Genomic DNA, 13,434 nt, shown 5'->3' with positions numbered 1-13,434 from the left:
TTTAAATAATGCTAGTACTGGGCTCCTCTTGCAGCAGAATGCTTAATCTTTGGTGAGTGACAAGCAAATCTGTTGAAAAGACCTGCACAGTCCAAATTTGGAAAATGAGCATCACATCAGCCGGTAGGATTGTGTGACATCAAGATAGCACCACTTCAGCTACTTCCGGGACAACTGTGTCAGTGCCCCTCACAACATGGTATGCCATGTGGATTGCGCCAGAAGTGGGTGGTGGTGCAGCACCCAGGAGAGCATTCGGTTTACATAGTGCATTCTCCAGCGGTGCTGCAGATCTGAATTTTGCACCATCTATTCCTCCATCCAAGTTATCAAAAAACATATATACCAGCTACATTTTGCAAAATAAAGGCATGCATTATACATATAAACTACTTAGATGTTAAAAAACAAACACAAAATATTTCCAAGCTCACGCACTGTAATGGTAGTATGTTAGTATATGTCCACATATTTGTTATACACCTACCAGTAAAATCTCCATAAAGTGGCAGATTGATGTCATTCTTCAAATGTCTCTTCCCAAGATGAATGAGGCCCTGTTTGGATTCTAAGTCTCCTACTTCACAGTGCAAAGGATAGGCTAAAGAACAACTGAACCGGTAGCTGGCCTGCAAAAGTAAGTGAAAAATGATCAATTAATTTCCAATGATACCCAGTGGATTAAGACATTGCCTGTAGTTTATTGACCTGCTTCCAGTTGGTATAACTGAATTTGGAAACAGAGCATCGTCATCTTATTGTACAACCATAGTGGTATCACATCACCTACCATGCGTAGGCATTTACCTTCTAGCACTACACATGGGCCAAGAAATTTCAGTGCACCTGATCAGTGAGGCCCAAGGCCCGCCTGATATTGAGCCTTAGGCCTCAGTTCCACAGAGCTGATGAGATGCGCACAGCTGCTGGCAAAGCAAAATTGAGGAAGGGGTCAACCAGGTCTGAAAGGGTGGGCAATAGTGTTGTGAGGGAAAGATGGCCAGAGGGGCATTCGGTGGAAATCAGGGGGTGGTAGTGGCCCACGTTCTTCTAATGTGGAGTCAAGAGGAGCCAGATCCACATTTAGGTTAAGTATATTTTAAAAATTTACCTTACTGGTTGTGGCTAACAGACGATTCTTTGAAGGACTCTGGTGTCTCAGGGTAAACCAAACTTGTGCTGGGGGCCTCAAAAAGGCATTAGCTCTGTTATTTGCACATGCAAAAGGCTGAATGCTTATTTCAGGCTTGGGCGCATTACATCAAATTTTTGGCCTTTACCGGTACAGCGGGCAGCAAACCTCTGGACTGAGGATGCACTTCCTGCTCACCATAATGGAGGCATAGGAGACCATTTGAGCTGTAATTTTCCTTTCCCAGGGCCCACTGATAAGAACTAAATCCTATATAAATATATAAATGCAAGTCTTTTTTTATTTACACTAAGTTTGAAGAATGTCGAGAAGTTTACCTCTCTAGCTCCTGTGAGTCATGCTGTGCTGACGTCACTCAGTGACTTACTTTGTAGTAAACTGCTACTTACTGACATTTATTTTCCAATAATATTTGGATGCAGGCACTGGTTGTCATTAATGATTTCCCCTGGTTTTCAACTGCACAATTTTTCCAAAAAACACCTAAGTAAAATTCTGACACAGATACCATTTCCCACTGAAAAACAGGAAAGTCACACTCTCAATTTCATCACATTTTGTTTCAAAACCTTGCCAAAGCCATTACTCGGAAACAAGAGTTGCTGTTTCCTTGCGCTTTTGCTGATCATTTGTTGACATTAAAAAGTGCATAGAGTTTAGTCTGTACAATGTCAAGGGCAAGATATGTAGCAGATGGAATCCACAGAGCACTTAACAGACTATAGCAGGAAAGAATATACTTCATTATCTACAGAAACAAAAGCATCTGATGCCAGTTCAGGAACTGCACAAACATTATGGATGAAATTTATCATTCGAATCTCAGATTCACTGAGTAGTCAAACACCATATTGTAACCTTTTGTTAGAATAGTGCTGATCCGATAGCAATGTAAAATATCACAGAGTTTTATCATAATGTAGCAGAATATTATGCAAAGCTATAAAAATCTAACAGTAATAATGATGTCCATTAAAAATTAAAGGCAGGATTTTGTGTTTGAGGTCAGGACTCCGACATTGGAACTAGTTCCATGTTCCAACCCCACACCAGGGCAGGGGAAATAATTACAGCCCACAATTTTGTCCAAGGTCAGCAGCTAATTGGCTGGAGGGCAGGTCTGGCAGCCAATTAGCAGCATCGTGTGCAGGATGGAGATGGGACTCTTAAAATGCAGACTCGATTTAAAGGCATGAATGCTTGCATGGCAATGGAAGCCTGAAGTCAGCAGAAGGAGAGAAAGGGACATAGCACCCATGGCAGGACTACCCCACAGTTTACCGATAAGGCCCTTGAGGTTATGTTGGAGACAGTACGCAAGAGGCGAGGGTTCTTGTTCCCAGAGGGTGTAGGAGAAGGCCAAACTAAGCAGGCCTGGCTGGAGGTGGTAGAATGGGTCAGTATATGCAGTGTTATCAGGAGGACCTGATGCAGTGCTGCAAAAGGTTTAATGACCTTCTTCGTTCTAGCAACAGCAGTATCATCAGGAGACTCTGACCAAATTGAACCAGCAGAGCCAGCACTGTCACATTATTCAAGTGCACCCTCCACCAGCGCAGATACACTCACATCGGTGGGTCCTCGCATGAAGTTAGAAAGGATGGTACTGGGTGAACAGCACGGCACTAGTGAGCAGGAGGAGATGACAGAGGCAGAAGCAGCTGTGGGCAGCCCCCTCGGAGGATGGACGCAAATGCAGGGCCTTGGGAGTCACAAGCAATGTGGCTCCACTTTGACCAAGAGCTTGAGATGTGTACCCACATGTTGGAGTTCCCTGGGGCAATGCAGAGTCCATTCTGCTCAAGTGCACAACCATGGCTTAGGGCTTTGAATGCATGAGCCAACCTCATGGAGAGCCATATCTGGCAGCACTCGCAGAGGGGATGCAGGAACTGTGCACTGACATACACAGAACGAATGCAACACTCTGTAGCATGGACCTGTCAGTGGCACTGAAGACGCAAAGAGGTACTGAGTGGCAACCAGTTGCACTTGAGCTGATGGTCCCCTTCAGCAATCTAGAGTGCCATCCAAGGGCTGAGGCACTCACCGATGAGGATGAGGTTGCCACCCTTCACGGGATGCCATCATCATCATTGGCCTCCTTTGCTCCTCTGACTGAGAGCCATCTATGCAGCAGGGACAAGTGATGGAGGCTGCCTGTGTATTGTCACTGGTGAAGCAGCCTCTGCACAGCATGGGCACCTTTCTGCTTTTCATCTTCCTCCTTCTCCTTTTTCTCCTCATCCTCCTCCTCGAACTCTCAATTGTGTCGATCTAGCGCATCACCCTTTTCAAGGACCACTCCTCCCCGGAGGGCCGTTACATGCAGAGCACAGCAGACCACCACAATGCGCGAGACCCTTGCAGGAGTATCATGCAGGGCGTCAACTGACTAGTCCAAACCTTCACCTGAATTGCACTGGCACCAGTGTCCTGGCGAATCCTGTAACTAGGGCTGTAGAGGGAGCATTAAATGAAAAAATGTTGGGGGGGTGGTGAGGGTTCAGTTGACAGGAAATTTAAACAGTTAATGAGAAACGACAACACAATAGTGCAGGGTAGCGATAAGGGTAAAGATAACCAGAGTGTGACAGGAAAGGACAGAGTGTATGCACACAAGAGTGCGAGCAAATAAGGTCAGAGTAGGGAAAAATAGTATAAAGACAGAGTTAAAGACTCTTTATCTGAAAGCATGCAGCATTTGTAACAATGATGAATTGATAGCACAAACAGAAATAAATGGTTATTAAATGATAGCCATTACAAAGATGTGGTTGCAAGGTTCAAGATGTTCAAGATGGCTCCTGGGCTGGAAGCTCCCTAGGAAGCTCCCTTGCTGTTCAACTCTATCCATGGCCATCTGCTCCCATCCCTAACGTTTTCTCCCCCAATCTGCCCTCTTAAACTGTTTAAATTCCCCTGGCTCTTTAAATCAGTTCATTTTAGCCCTATCTAAAAGTTAACAGTTAGTTTAGTGTATGTTACCTGGGCCCACTACCCTCCCTCAGCCACACCTGCTCTTTGTTTTCTCAATGAAATTGATCCGGATGAAACTGACGAGAACAGCTGCCGATACTTTAATCTCCGATCCTGCTGTCTTCACAGTCCAGAGTGTCTGCAGCCACGGCATGCGGTAAGTCCATTGAGGTGAAGAAGGAGCTGCGGGACCCGAGAGAAGTCCTGTGAAAAGGTGCCCCGAACACCCAAAACATCCACGAACGGCCCCCCCGGCCGCAACTTCAAAGCGCCCGCGGGAGATGGCTCGGAGAGCATCTGCAGCGCACTGTCGGCAATGCTGCATGCCTTTATTTAAACCACTGCAAAAAAAAACCCTTAGCAAATGTAATCACCTCAAAGTCTGCCAAATGATGCTTCACCTCCCGAAGGACGTGGATGAGCTTTCCGGACGTCGATGGTGGGCACTGAGGAAATGGCTTATTACCTGCACCAGATTCCACCCCCCCTCCCCCCCCCCCTTTACCCCCCTTCCACCCCCCCCCCCCCCACCCCCGTCCCCTTCCCTGCTCCACCCTCTCAGCTCACCCCCTCACAACCCCGTCCCAGCCCGCCCCCCCCTCGCACCATCTTCACCCCGCACCCCCTTCCCCTGCACCCTCCCCCCACCCCCTCCCTCTACCCCTCCCCCTTGCATCCCCTCCTCCCACCGGCACCATCCTACACCTGTGTAGGGGCCCCAACAACCCCACTGCCTTGTGGGCGTCTCGGGAGAGACCAAGGCTAAGGGAGTAAACCCTAACAGAAAATCCGGAGCGGAACCCCGTAGGCGGTCATGTGTCACCTTTGGCATGTTTCCGGCAGTTCCTGCAGCCATACTGGTGCCAAACGTCGTGTCCTGCACTCCTTTGGACCCCACCAGAAAGGCCGAGAGGGGGGTTTTGACGACTGGGCAACTCTCAACCTCCATAAATTTGCCCAGGCATGCGCCATGGAGAGGTCACTCCATAGTTGCCTCACAGCGACTGAAACAACACGGAAGGCAGCAGTTACGGGTTATAAGTCCAGATAAATTGGTGTAGAAACTGGGCGCCACGGGTTGCCTTTGTCGGTGGGAGAGGTCATTGCACCTCACTGGACAGCTACCGCCCGCCTCAAACCGGGCAGCCCCCGGTCAATAAGGTTCTGTCCCGCCACAGTCTGCCTGCTTCAATGGGTGCTTGGAGCTCAGGGTCATTGCCCGAAAGGTGGACTGACACACCGCACCAAACAACATGAAAAAAGGAAAGAAGGTACCAGCCCTTCGCTTTGCAAGCTGGAACGTCAGAACTATGTGTCCTGGCCTGTCGGAAGACCTTACACAAATCAACGATTCTCGGAAGACCGCCATCATTAACAACGAGCTCAGTAGACTCAATGTGGACATTGCAGCACTTCAGGAGACTCGCCTCCCCGCGAGTGGCTCTCTAGCAGAGCAAGACTACACCTTCTTCTGGCAGGGCAGGGATCCTGAAGAACCAAGACAGCATGGAGTGGGCTTCGCCATCAGAAACTCCTTGCTCAGCATGATAGAGCCTCCCTCAAATGGCTCGGAACGCATACTGTCCATCCGACTGCTCACCACCTCTGGTCCAGCACACCTACTCAGCATCTATGCTCCAACACTCTGTTCCGCACCTGAAGCTAAAGACCAGTTCTATGAACAACTCCATAACATCATTAGCAGCATCCCCAACACCGAACACCTATTCCTGCTGGGGGACTTTAATGCCAGGGTTGGGGCCGACCATGACTCATGGCCCTCCTGCCTTGGGCGCTATGGCGTTGGAAGGATGAATGAGAACGGGCAGAGACTGCTTGAGTTGTGTACCTATCACAACCTCTGCATCACCAACTCGTTCTTTCACACTAAACCCTGTCACCAGGTTTCATGGAGGCACCCAAGATCACGTCGTTGGCACCAGCTAGACCTCATTGTCACAAGGCGAGCCGCCTTAAACAGTGTTCAAATCACACGCAGCTTCCACAGTGCGGACTGCGACACCGACCACTCCCTGGTGTGCAGCAAGGTTAGACTCAGACCAAAGAAGTTGCATCATTCCAAGCAGAAGGGCCACCCGCGCATCAACACGAGCAGAATTTCTCACCCACAGCTGTTACAAAAATTTCTAAATTCACTTGTAACAGCCCTTCAAAACACTCCCACAGGGGATGCTGAGACCAAGTGGGCCCACATCAGAGACGCCATCTATGAGTCAGCTTTGACCACCTACGGCAAAAGTGCGAAGAGAAATGCAGACTGGTTTCAATCTCATAATGAAGAGCTGGAACCTGTCATAGCCGCTAAGCGCATTGCACTTTTGAACTACAAGAAAGCCCCCAGCGATTTAACATCCGCAGCACTTAAAGCAGCCAGAAGTACTGCACAAAGAACAGCTAGGCGTTGCGCAAACGACTACTGGCAACACCTATGCAGTCATATTCAGCTGGCCTCAGACACCGGAAACATCAGAGGAATGTATGATGGCATGAAGAGAGCTCTTGGGCCAACCATCAAGAAGATCACCCCCCTCAAATCTAAATCGGGGGACATAATCACTGACCAACGCAAACAGATGGACCGCTGGGTTGAGCACTACCTAGAACTGTACTCCAGGGAGAATGCTGTCACTGAGACTGCCCTCAATGCAGCCCAGCCTCTACCAGTCATGGATGAGCTGGACATACAGCCAACCAAATCGGAACTCAGTGATGCCATTGATTCCCTAGCCAGCGGAAAAGCCCCTGGGAAGGACAGCATTACCCCTGAAATAATCAAGAGTGCCAAGCCTGCTATACTCTCAGCACTACATGAACTGCTATGCCTGTGCTGGGACGAGGGAGCAGTACCCCAGGACATGCGCAATGCCAACATCATCACCCTCTATAAAAACAAAGGTGACCGCGGTGACTGCAACAACTACCGTGGAATCTCCCTGCTCAGCATAGTGGGGAAAGTCTTTGCTCGAGTCGCTCTGAACAGGCTCCAGAAGCTGGCCGAGCGCGTCTACCCTGAGGCACAGTGTGGCTTTCGTGCAGAGAGATCGACTATTGACATGCTGTTCTCCCTTCGTCAGATACAGGAGAAATGCCGTGAACAACAGATGCCCCTCTACATTGCTTTCATTGATCTCACCAAAGCCTTTGACCTCGTCAGCAGACGTGGTCTCTTCAGACTACTAGAAAAGATCGGATGTCCACCAAAGCTACTAAGTATCATCACCTCATTCCATGACAATATGAAAGGCACAATTCAACATGGTGGCTCCTCATCAGAGCCCTTTCCTATCCTGAGTGGTGTGAAACAGGGCTGTGTTCTCGCACCCACACTTTTTGGGATTTTCTTCTCCCTGCTGCTTTCACATGCGTTCAAATCCTCTGAAGAAGGAATTTTCCTCCACACAAGATCAGGGGGCAGGTTGTTCAACCTTGCCCGTCTAAGAGCGAAGTCCAAAGTACGGAAAGTCCTCATCAGAGAACTCCTCTTTGCTGACGATGCTGCTTTAACATCTCACACTGAAGAATGCCTGCAGAGTCTCATCGACAGGTTTGCGTCTGCCTGCAATGAATTTGGCCTAACCATCAGCCTCAAGAAAACGAACATCATGGGGCAGGATGTCAGAAATGCTCCATCCATCAATATTGGCGACCACGCTCTGGAAGTGGTTCAAGAGTTCACCTACCTAGGCTCAACTATCACCAGTAACCTGTCTCTAGATGCAGAAATTAACAAGCGCATGGGTAAGGCTTCCACTGCTATGTCCAGACTGGCCAAGAGAGTGTGGGAAAATGGCGCACTGACACGGAACACAAAAGTCCGAGTGTATCAGGCCTGTGTCCTCAGTACCTTGCTCTACGGCAGCGAGGCCTGGACAACGTATGCCAGCCAAGAGCGACGTCTCAATTCATTCCATCTTCGCTGCCTTCGGAGAATACTTGGCATCAGGTGGCAGGACTATATCTCCAACACAGAAGTCCTTGAAGCGGCCAACATCCCCAGCTTATACACACTACTGAGTCAGCGGCGCTTGAGATGGCTTGGCCATGTGAGCCGCATGGAAGATGGCAGGATCCCCAAAGACACATTGTACAGTGAGCTCGCCACTGGTATCAGACCCACCGGCCGTCCATGTCTCCGTTATAAAGACGTCTGCAAACGCGACATGAAATCGTGTGACATTGATCAAGTCGTGGGAGTCAGTTGCCAGCATTCGCCAGAGCTGGCGGGCAGCCATAAAGACAGGGCTAAATTGTGGCGAGTCGAAGAGACTTAGTAGTTGGCAGGAAAAAAAGACAGAGGCGCAAGGGGAGAGCCAACTGTGCAACAGCCCCAACAAACAAATTTCTCTGCAGCACCTGTGGAAGAGCCTGTCACTCCAGAATTGGCCTTTATAGCCACTCCAGGCGCTGCTTCACAAACCACTGACCACCTCCAGGCGCGTATCCATTGTCTCTCGAGATAAGGAGGCCCAAAAGAACAGGTTGCAAGGTGATCATGGCTGGAAACCAAATATTCAAGGGTATTTGACATTATAGAAGGATATGAAAAAAGGAAAAGACAAGAAATTCCTTTTGATCTCGGTCTGAAAATCTTATTTTGAAATTGTGCTCCCCAGTACAAGATTCCCCCATGAGGGGCAACATCCTCTCAGCCCCCTCAGAATCTTATATGTTCAATTTCTTATGCTTCTAAACTCCAATGAGTATAGGCCCAATCTGCATACCTCTGTTAATAAAGGATGAGATCAATACAGTAGTGAGAAATGATCTTGTCTCACAAGATCAAGATGTAGAATCAGTTTGGGTGGAAATAAGACATAGCAAAGGACAGAAGTCACTGGTGGGAGTAGTTTATAGGTCCCCATACAGTAGCTACACTGTAGGACATAATATAAATCAAGAAATAATGGGGGCTTGTAGGAAAGGTACTGCAATAATCGTGGGTGATTTTAATCAAATTAGCAAAGGTAGCCTGGACAATTGTTCATGGAATGCATTAGAGACAATACGTTTTGGAACCAACCTGGGAGTAGGCTATTTTAGACCTGGTAAGGTGTAATGAGACAGAATTAATAAATGACCATAGTAAAGGTTCCTCTGGACAAGATAACATGATAGAATTTCACATTCAGTTTGAGGATGAGAAATTTGGGTCTGAAACTAGTGTCCTAAATTTATAGAAAGGCAATTACAGAGGTATGAAGATAGAGTGGGCTAAAGTGGACTGGGAAAATAAGTTAAAAGGTTAGACAGTAGACAATCAGCAGCAGATATTTAAGGAGCTATTTCATAACTCTCAACAAAGATTTAGAGCCATAGAGTTAAACAGCACAGAAACAGGCCCTTCGGTCCATCATGTCTGTGCCGGCCATCAAGCACCTATCTATTCTAATCCCATTTTCCAGCACTTGGCCCATAGCCTTGTATGCTATGGCGTTTCAAGTGCACATCTAAATACTTCTTAAATGTTGTGAGGGTTTCTGCCTCTACCACCCTTTCAGGTAGTGTGTTCCAGATTCCAACCATCCTCTGGGTGAAAACATTTTTCCTCAAAACCCCTCTAAACCTCTTTTATGGGCCCACCTAATTGAACAACGCAGCCAAGACTGGCTTCCCAATGCATTGACACTTCCTTCCACTTGCACTGTTCCTGATCCATTGTGTAACCCGTGCCTCCCCACAAAAATTCCGAACTGACACTTGACGAGCTGACAAGCTCATTAACAAGCTTAATTGGCAAGTAATCTAAATCGGGTAGGTCTCACCTTCCCCCTTGAGCAAAATCAGCATCAGTCAGAATGGTGACAGCAAACTGTCATGATGGCTGGCAGCACTAAATTATGAGCCTCACCCCTGTTCTCACCCCAATATCATAGTGGAAATTCATCCCAAGGTGTCACCAAATAAGTGAAGATTGGCACTGAATAAATAATTAGCTTAAAAACAAGAAGCAAAGTGTAAAGAAATCCAAACCATATATCAACTTTGGAGATCCAAAACTTTACCTCAAAAGACCAAACCTTGCATTTCTAACACCAATGTCAATGTTTTTGTACAATGCAGAAACATGAAGGGAAACAAAGACCATAACAAACAAATTAGACAATTGTCAATAAATGTCTACGAAGAACCTTGGGCAATTGCTGACCAGAGACCATCAAGAACGAGGAATTGTGGGAAGGAAATGAACAGGAGAGAATAGAGTTGCAAATAAGACGGAGAAAATGGGTTTCAATTGGCCATACCCTTAGGAAACCCTAAACCTGTGTCACTATAACAGTTACTGAAATAGAATCCTCACAGAAAAAAAACCTAAAAAATAGTTACTATAGAACTGTGGATACTAAAGGAAAAAGTGCAGACTGTGCAATGCGACCAGTTGTAACTGGTTGTCCAAAAATGGAGTTCGATGGCAAAAAGCAGGAGAAGATTTATACCCAACAAGGAGTAATAAGGTTGAATGATGATAATATATCAGGTTCTTTCTAAAGAAGTAGCTTTTCTAACTGATAAAACACAAACATATCTAGTAGGTTCAGAAGTTCAAACAGTTGAGCAATTGACTCGCAGTTGCCAATCACTCAAACTTGATTACTCCATTGTGGGAGTTTCATTTCCAAAATATACTTTATTCATAGAAATCTGTAAAAAAATACATTACCAAACAGTTTCAAACAGCACCAAAAAATACAAACATTGCAAGAGAGATCAGTTTCCTTCAATACAATCATGAGTTGCCTCACAACCCTTCCATTTCATTTGTCATGCCAGATTCGTTTTTACATTTTACAGCAAACGAAAAATTTCCCAATACAGTTCAAGGGGTTTCCCATGGATCCAGCCCCTCAGTTCAGCTTGGTGGGGAGACCTTACACAGTGGTCTTTCCCCATTGAGCCTTTGCTGCGGCTGCCCCAAGCTTTAGTGCGTCCCTCCGCGCGTAGTCCTGAACCTTGGAATGTGCCGATCTGCAACATTCGATCGTGGACAACTCTTTGTGCTGGAAGACCAGCAAGTTTCGGGCAGACCAAAAGACGTCTTTCACCGAATTGATAGTCCTCCAGCAGCAGTTGATGTTTGTCTTGGTGTGCGTCCCTGGGAACAGCCCGTAGAGCACAGACTCCTGTGTTACAGAGCTGCTTGGGATGAACCTCGACAAAAACTACTGCATCTCTTTCCACACCTGCTTTGCAAACACACATTCCAGAAGGAGGTGGGCAACTGTCTCTTCCCCACCACAGCCACCGCGGGGGCATTGTGCGGAGGGGGTGAGACTTCGCGCGTGCAGGAAGGATCTGACGGGGAGGGCTCTTCTCACCACCAGCCAAGCTACACCTTGGTGCTTGTTTGAAAGTTCTGGTGATGAGGCATTCCGCCAAATGACTTTGGCAGTCTGCTCGGGGAACCATCCGACAGGATCCACCGTCTCCTTTTCCCGTAGGGCCTTGAGGACATTCCGTGCAGACCACTGCCTGATGGATTGGTGGTCAAAGGTGTTTTCCCGCAGAAACTGCTCCACGAAGGATAGGTGGTACGGCACGGTCCAACTGGATGGAGCGTTCCGCGGCAATGTGACCAGGCCCATCCTTCGCAACACCGGGGACAGATAGAACCTCAGCACGTAGTGACACTTGGAGTTTGCATACTGGAGGTCTACACACAGCTTGATGCAGCCGCACACGAAGGTGGTCATCAGGATGAGGGCCACGTTGGGTACGTTTTTCCCGCCCTTATCCAGAGGTTTGACCATTGTGTCCCTCTGGACCCAGTCCATTTTAGATCCCCAGATGAAGCGGAAAATGGCTCGGGTGACCGCCACAGCGCAGGAGTGGGGTATGGGCCAGACCTGCACCACGTACAGCAACAACATGAGCGCCTCGCACTTGATGACGAGGTTCTTACCCACAATGGAGAGAGATCGCTGCCCCCACATTCTCAGCTTGTGTTGTATCTTGGCTACTCGCTCTTCCCAGGTTTTGGTGCACGCCCCGGCCCTTCCGAACCATATCCCCAGCACCTTCAGGTAGTCTGACCTGACGGTGAAGGGGACAAAGGAGCAGAAGACGGCGACGTCATCCATGTACAGGGAGGTTTTAACCTGAGTGCCTCCACTGCCTGGGATTGTCACCCCTCTTATGCTCACATCCTTCCTAATAGACTCAGCAAAGGGTTCAATACAGCAAACAAACAAGACCGGGGAGAGAGGACAGCCCTGTCTGACTCCAGATTGGATCGGGAAACTTTCCGATTCCCACCCATTGATTGAAACTGCGCTGCTGATGTTTGTGTAGAGCAGTTTGATCCAATTGCAGATTCCTTCCCCAAACCCCATTTTGGAAAGCACATCCATCATGTAGGTGTGCGATATCCTGTCAAAAGCCTTCTCCTGGTCCAGGCTGATGAGGCAGGCGTCCACCCTCCTGTCCCGTACATAGGCGATCGTATCCCTGAGTAGCGCGAGGCTATCGGAGATCTTCCTGCCGGGTACAGTACAGGGCGGCACAGTGGCGCAGTGGTTAGCACCGCAGCCTCACAGCTCCAGCGACCCGGGTTCAATTCTGGGTACTGCCTTTGTGGAGTTTGCAAGTTCTCCCTGTGTTTGCGTGGGTTTTCTCCGGGTGCTCCGGTTTCCTCCCACAAGCCAAAAGACTTGCAGGTTGGTAGGTAAATTGGCCATTATAAATTGCCCCTAGTATAGGTAAGTGGTAGGGAAATATAGGAACAGGTGGGGATGTGGTAGGAATATGGGATTAGTGTAGGATTAGTATAAATGGGTGGTTGATGGTCGGCACAGACTCAGTGGGCCGAAGGGCCTGTTTCAGTGCTGTATCTCTAAAACTAAAAAAACAACTAAAGTACAGATCTGATCGGGGTGGATCACCAACTCCAGAGGAGTCTTGACTCGACTGGCTAAGACTTTGGACAGAATCTTGTAGTCAACATTAAGCAGTGAGATGGACCGCCAATTTCTGATTTCAGCCCTCTCCCCCTTCCGCTTGTAGATGAGGGTGATGATGCCTTTCCTCATGGATTCTGATATGCTGCTGGCCAGGAGCATACTCTCGTATACTTCCAGCAGGTCCTGGCCGACCCAGTCCCACAGGGCCGAGTACAACTCGACCGGTAAGCCGTCATGTCCGGGAGTTTTATTCATCTCAAAGGACTCGACGGCCTTTGTCAGCTCGTCCAGAGTTAGCGGCTTGTCCAGTCTCTCCCACGGGCTGTCATCTAAGACCTCTGTGATAGATGACAGGAAGGACTGGGAGGCTCTGCTGTCTGTGGGCTT

The 13,434-nt window shown here is 48.2% G+C and overlaps 1 protein-coding gene across 2 annotated transcripts in view; it reads right to left on the bottom strand.

The window, feature by feature from the left end:
• cusr (Copper-only SOD repeat protein) overlaps positions 1–13,434 on the bottom strand; it is a 196,554-nt gene that overhangs the window by 49,570 nt on the left and 133,550 nt on the right. For both annotated transcript variants that reach the window (XM_068053024.1, XM_068053025.1), the window contains exon 6: positions 488–629. In XM_068053024.1, coding sequence (XP_067909125.1) covers positions 488–629 — 142 coding nt within the window. The remainder of the gene's footprint in view (positions 1–487; positions 630–13,434) is intronic.

The sequence above is a fragment of the Heterodontus francisci genome, chromosome 20 (assembly GCF_036365525.1).
Source record: "Heterodontus francisci isolate sHetFra1 chromosome 20, sHetFra1.hap1, whole genome shotgun sequence".
NCBI classification, from domain to species: Eukaryota; Metazoa; Chordata; class Chondrichthyes; order Heterodontiformes; family Heterodontidae; genus Heterodontus; species Heterodontus francisci.
This window is presented reverse-complemented; position numbering and strand designations above follow the sequence as displayed.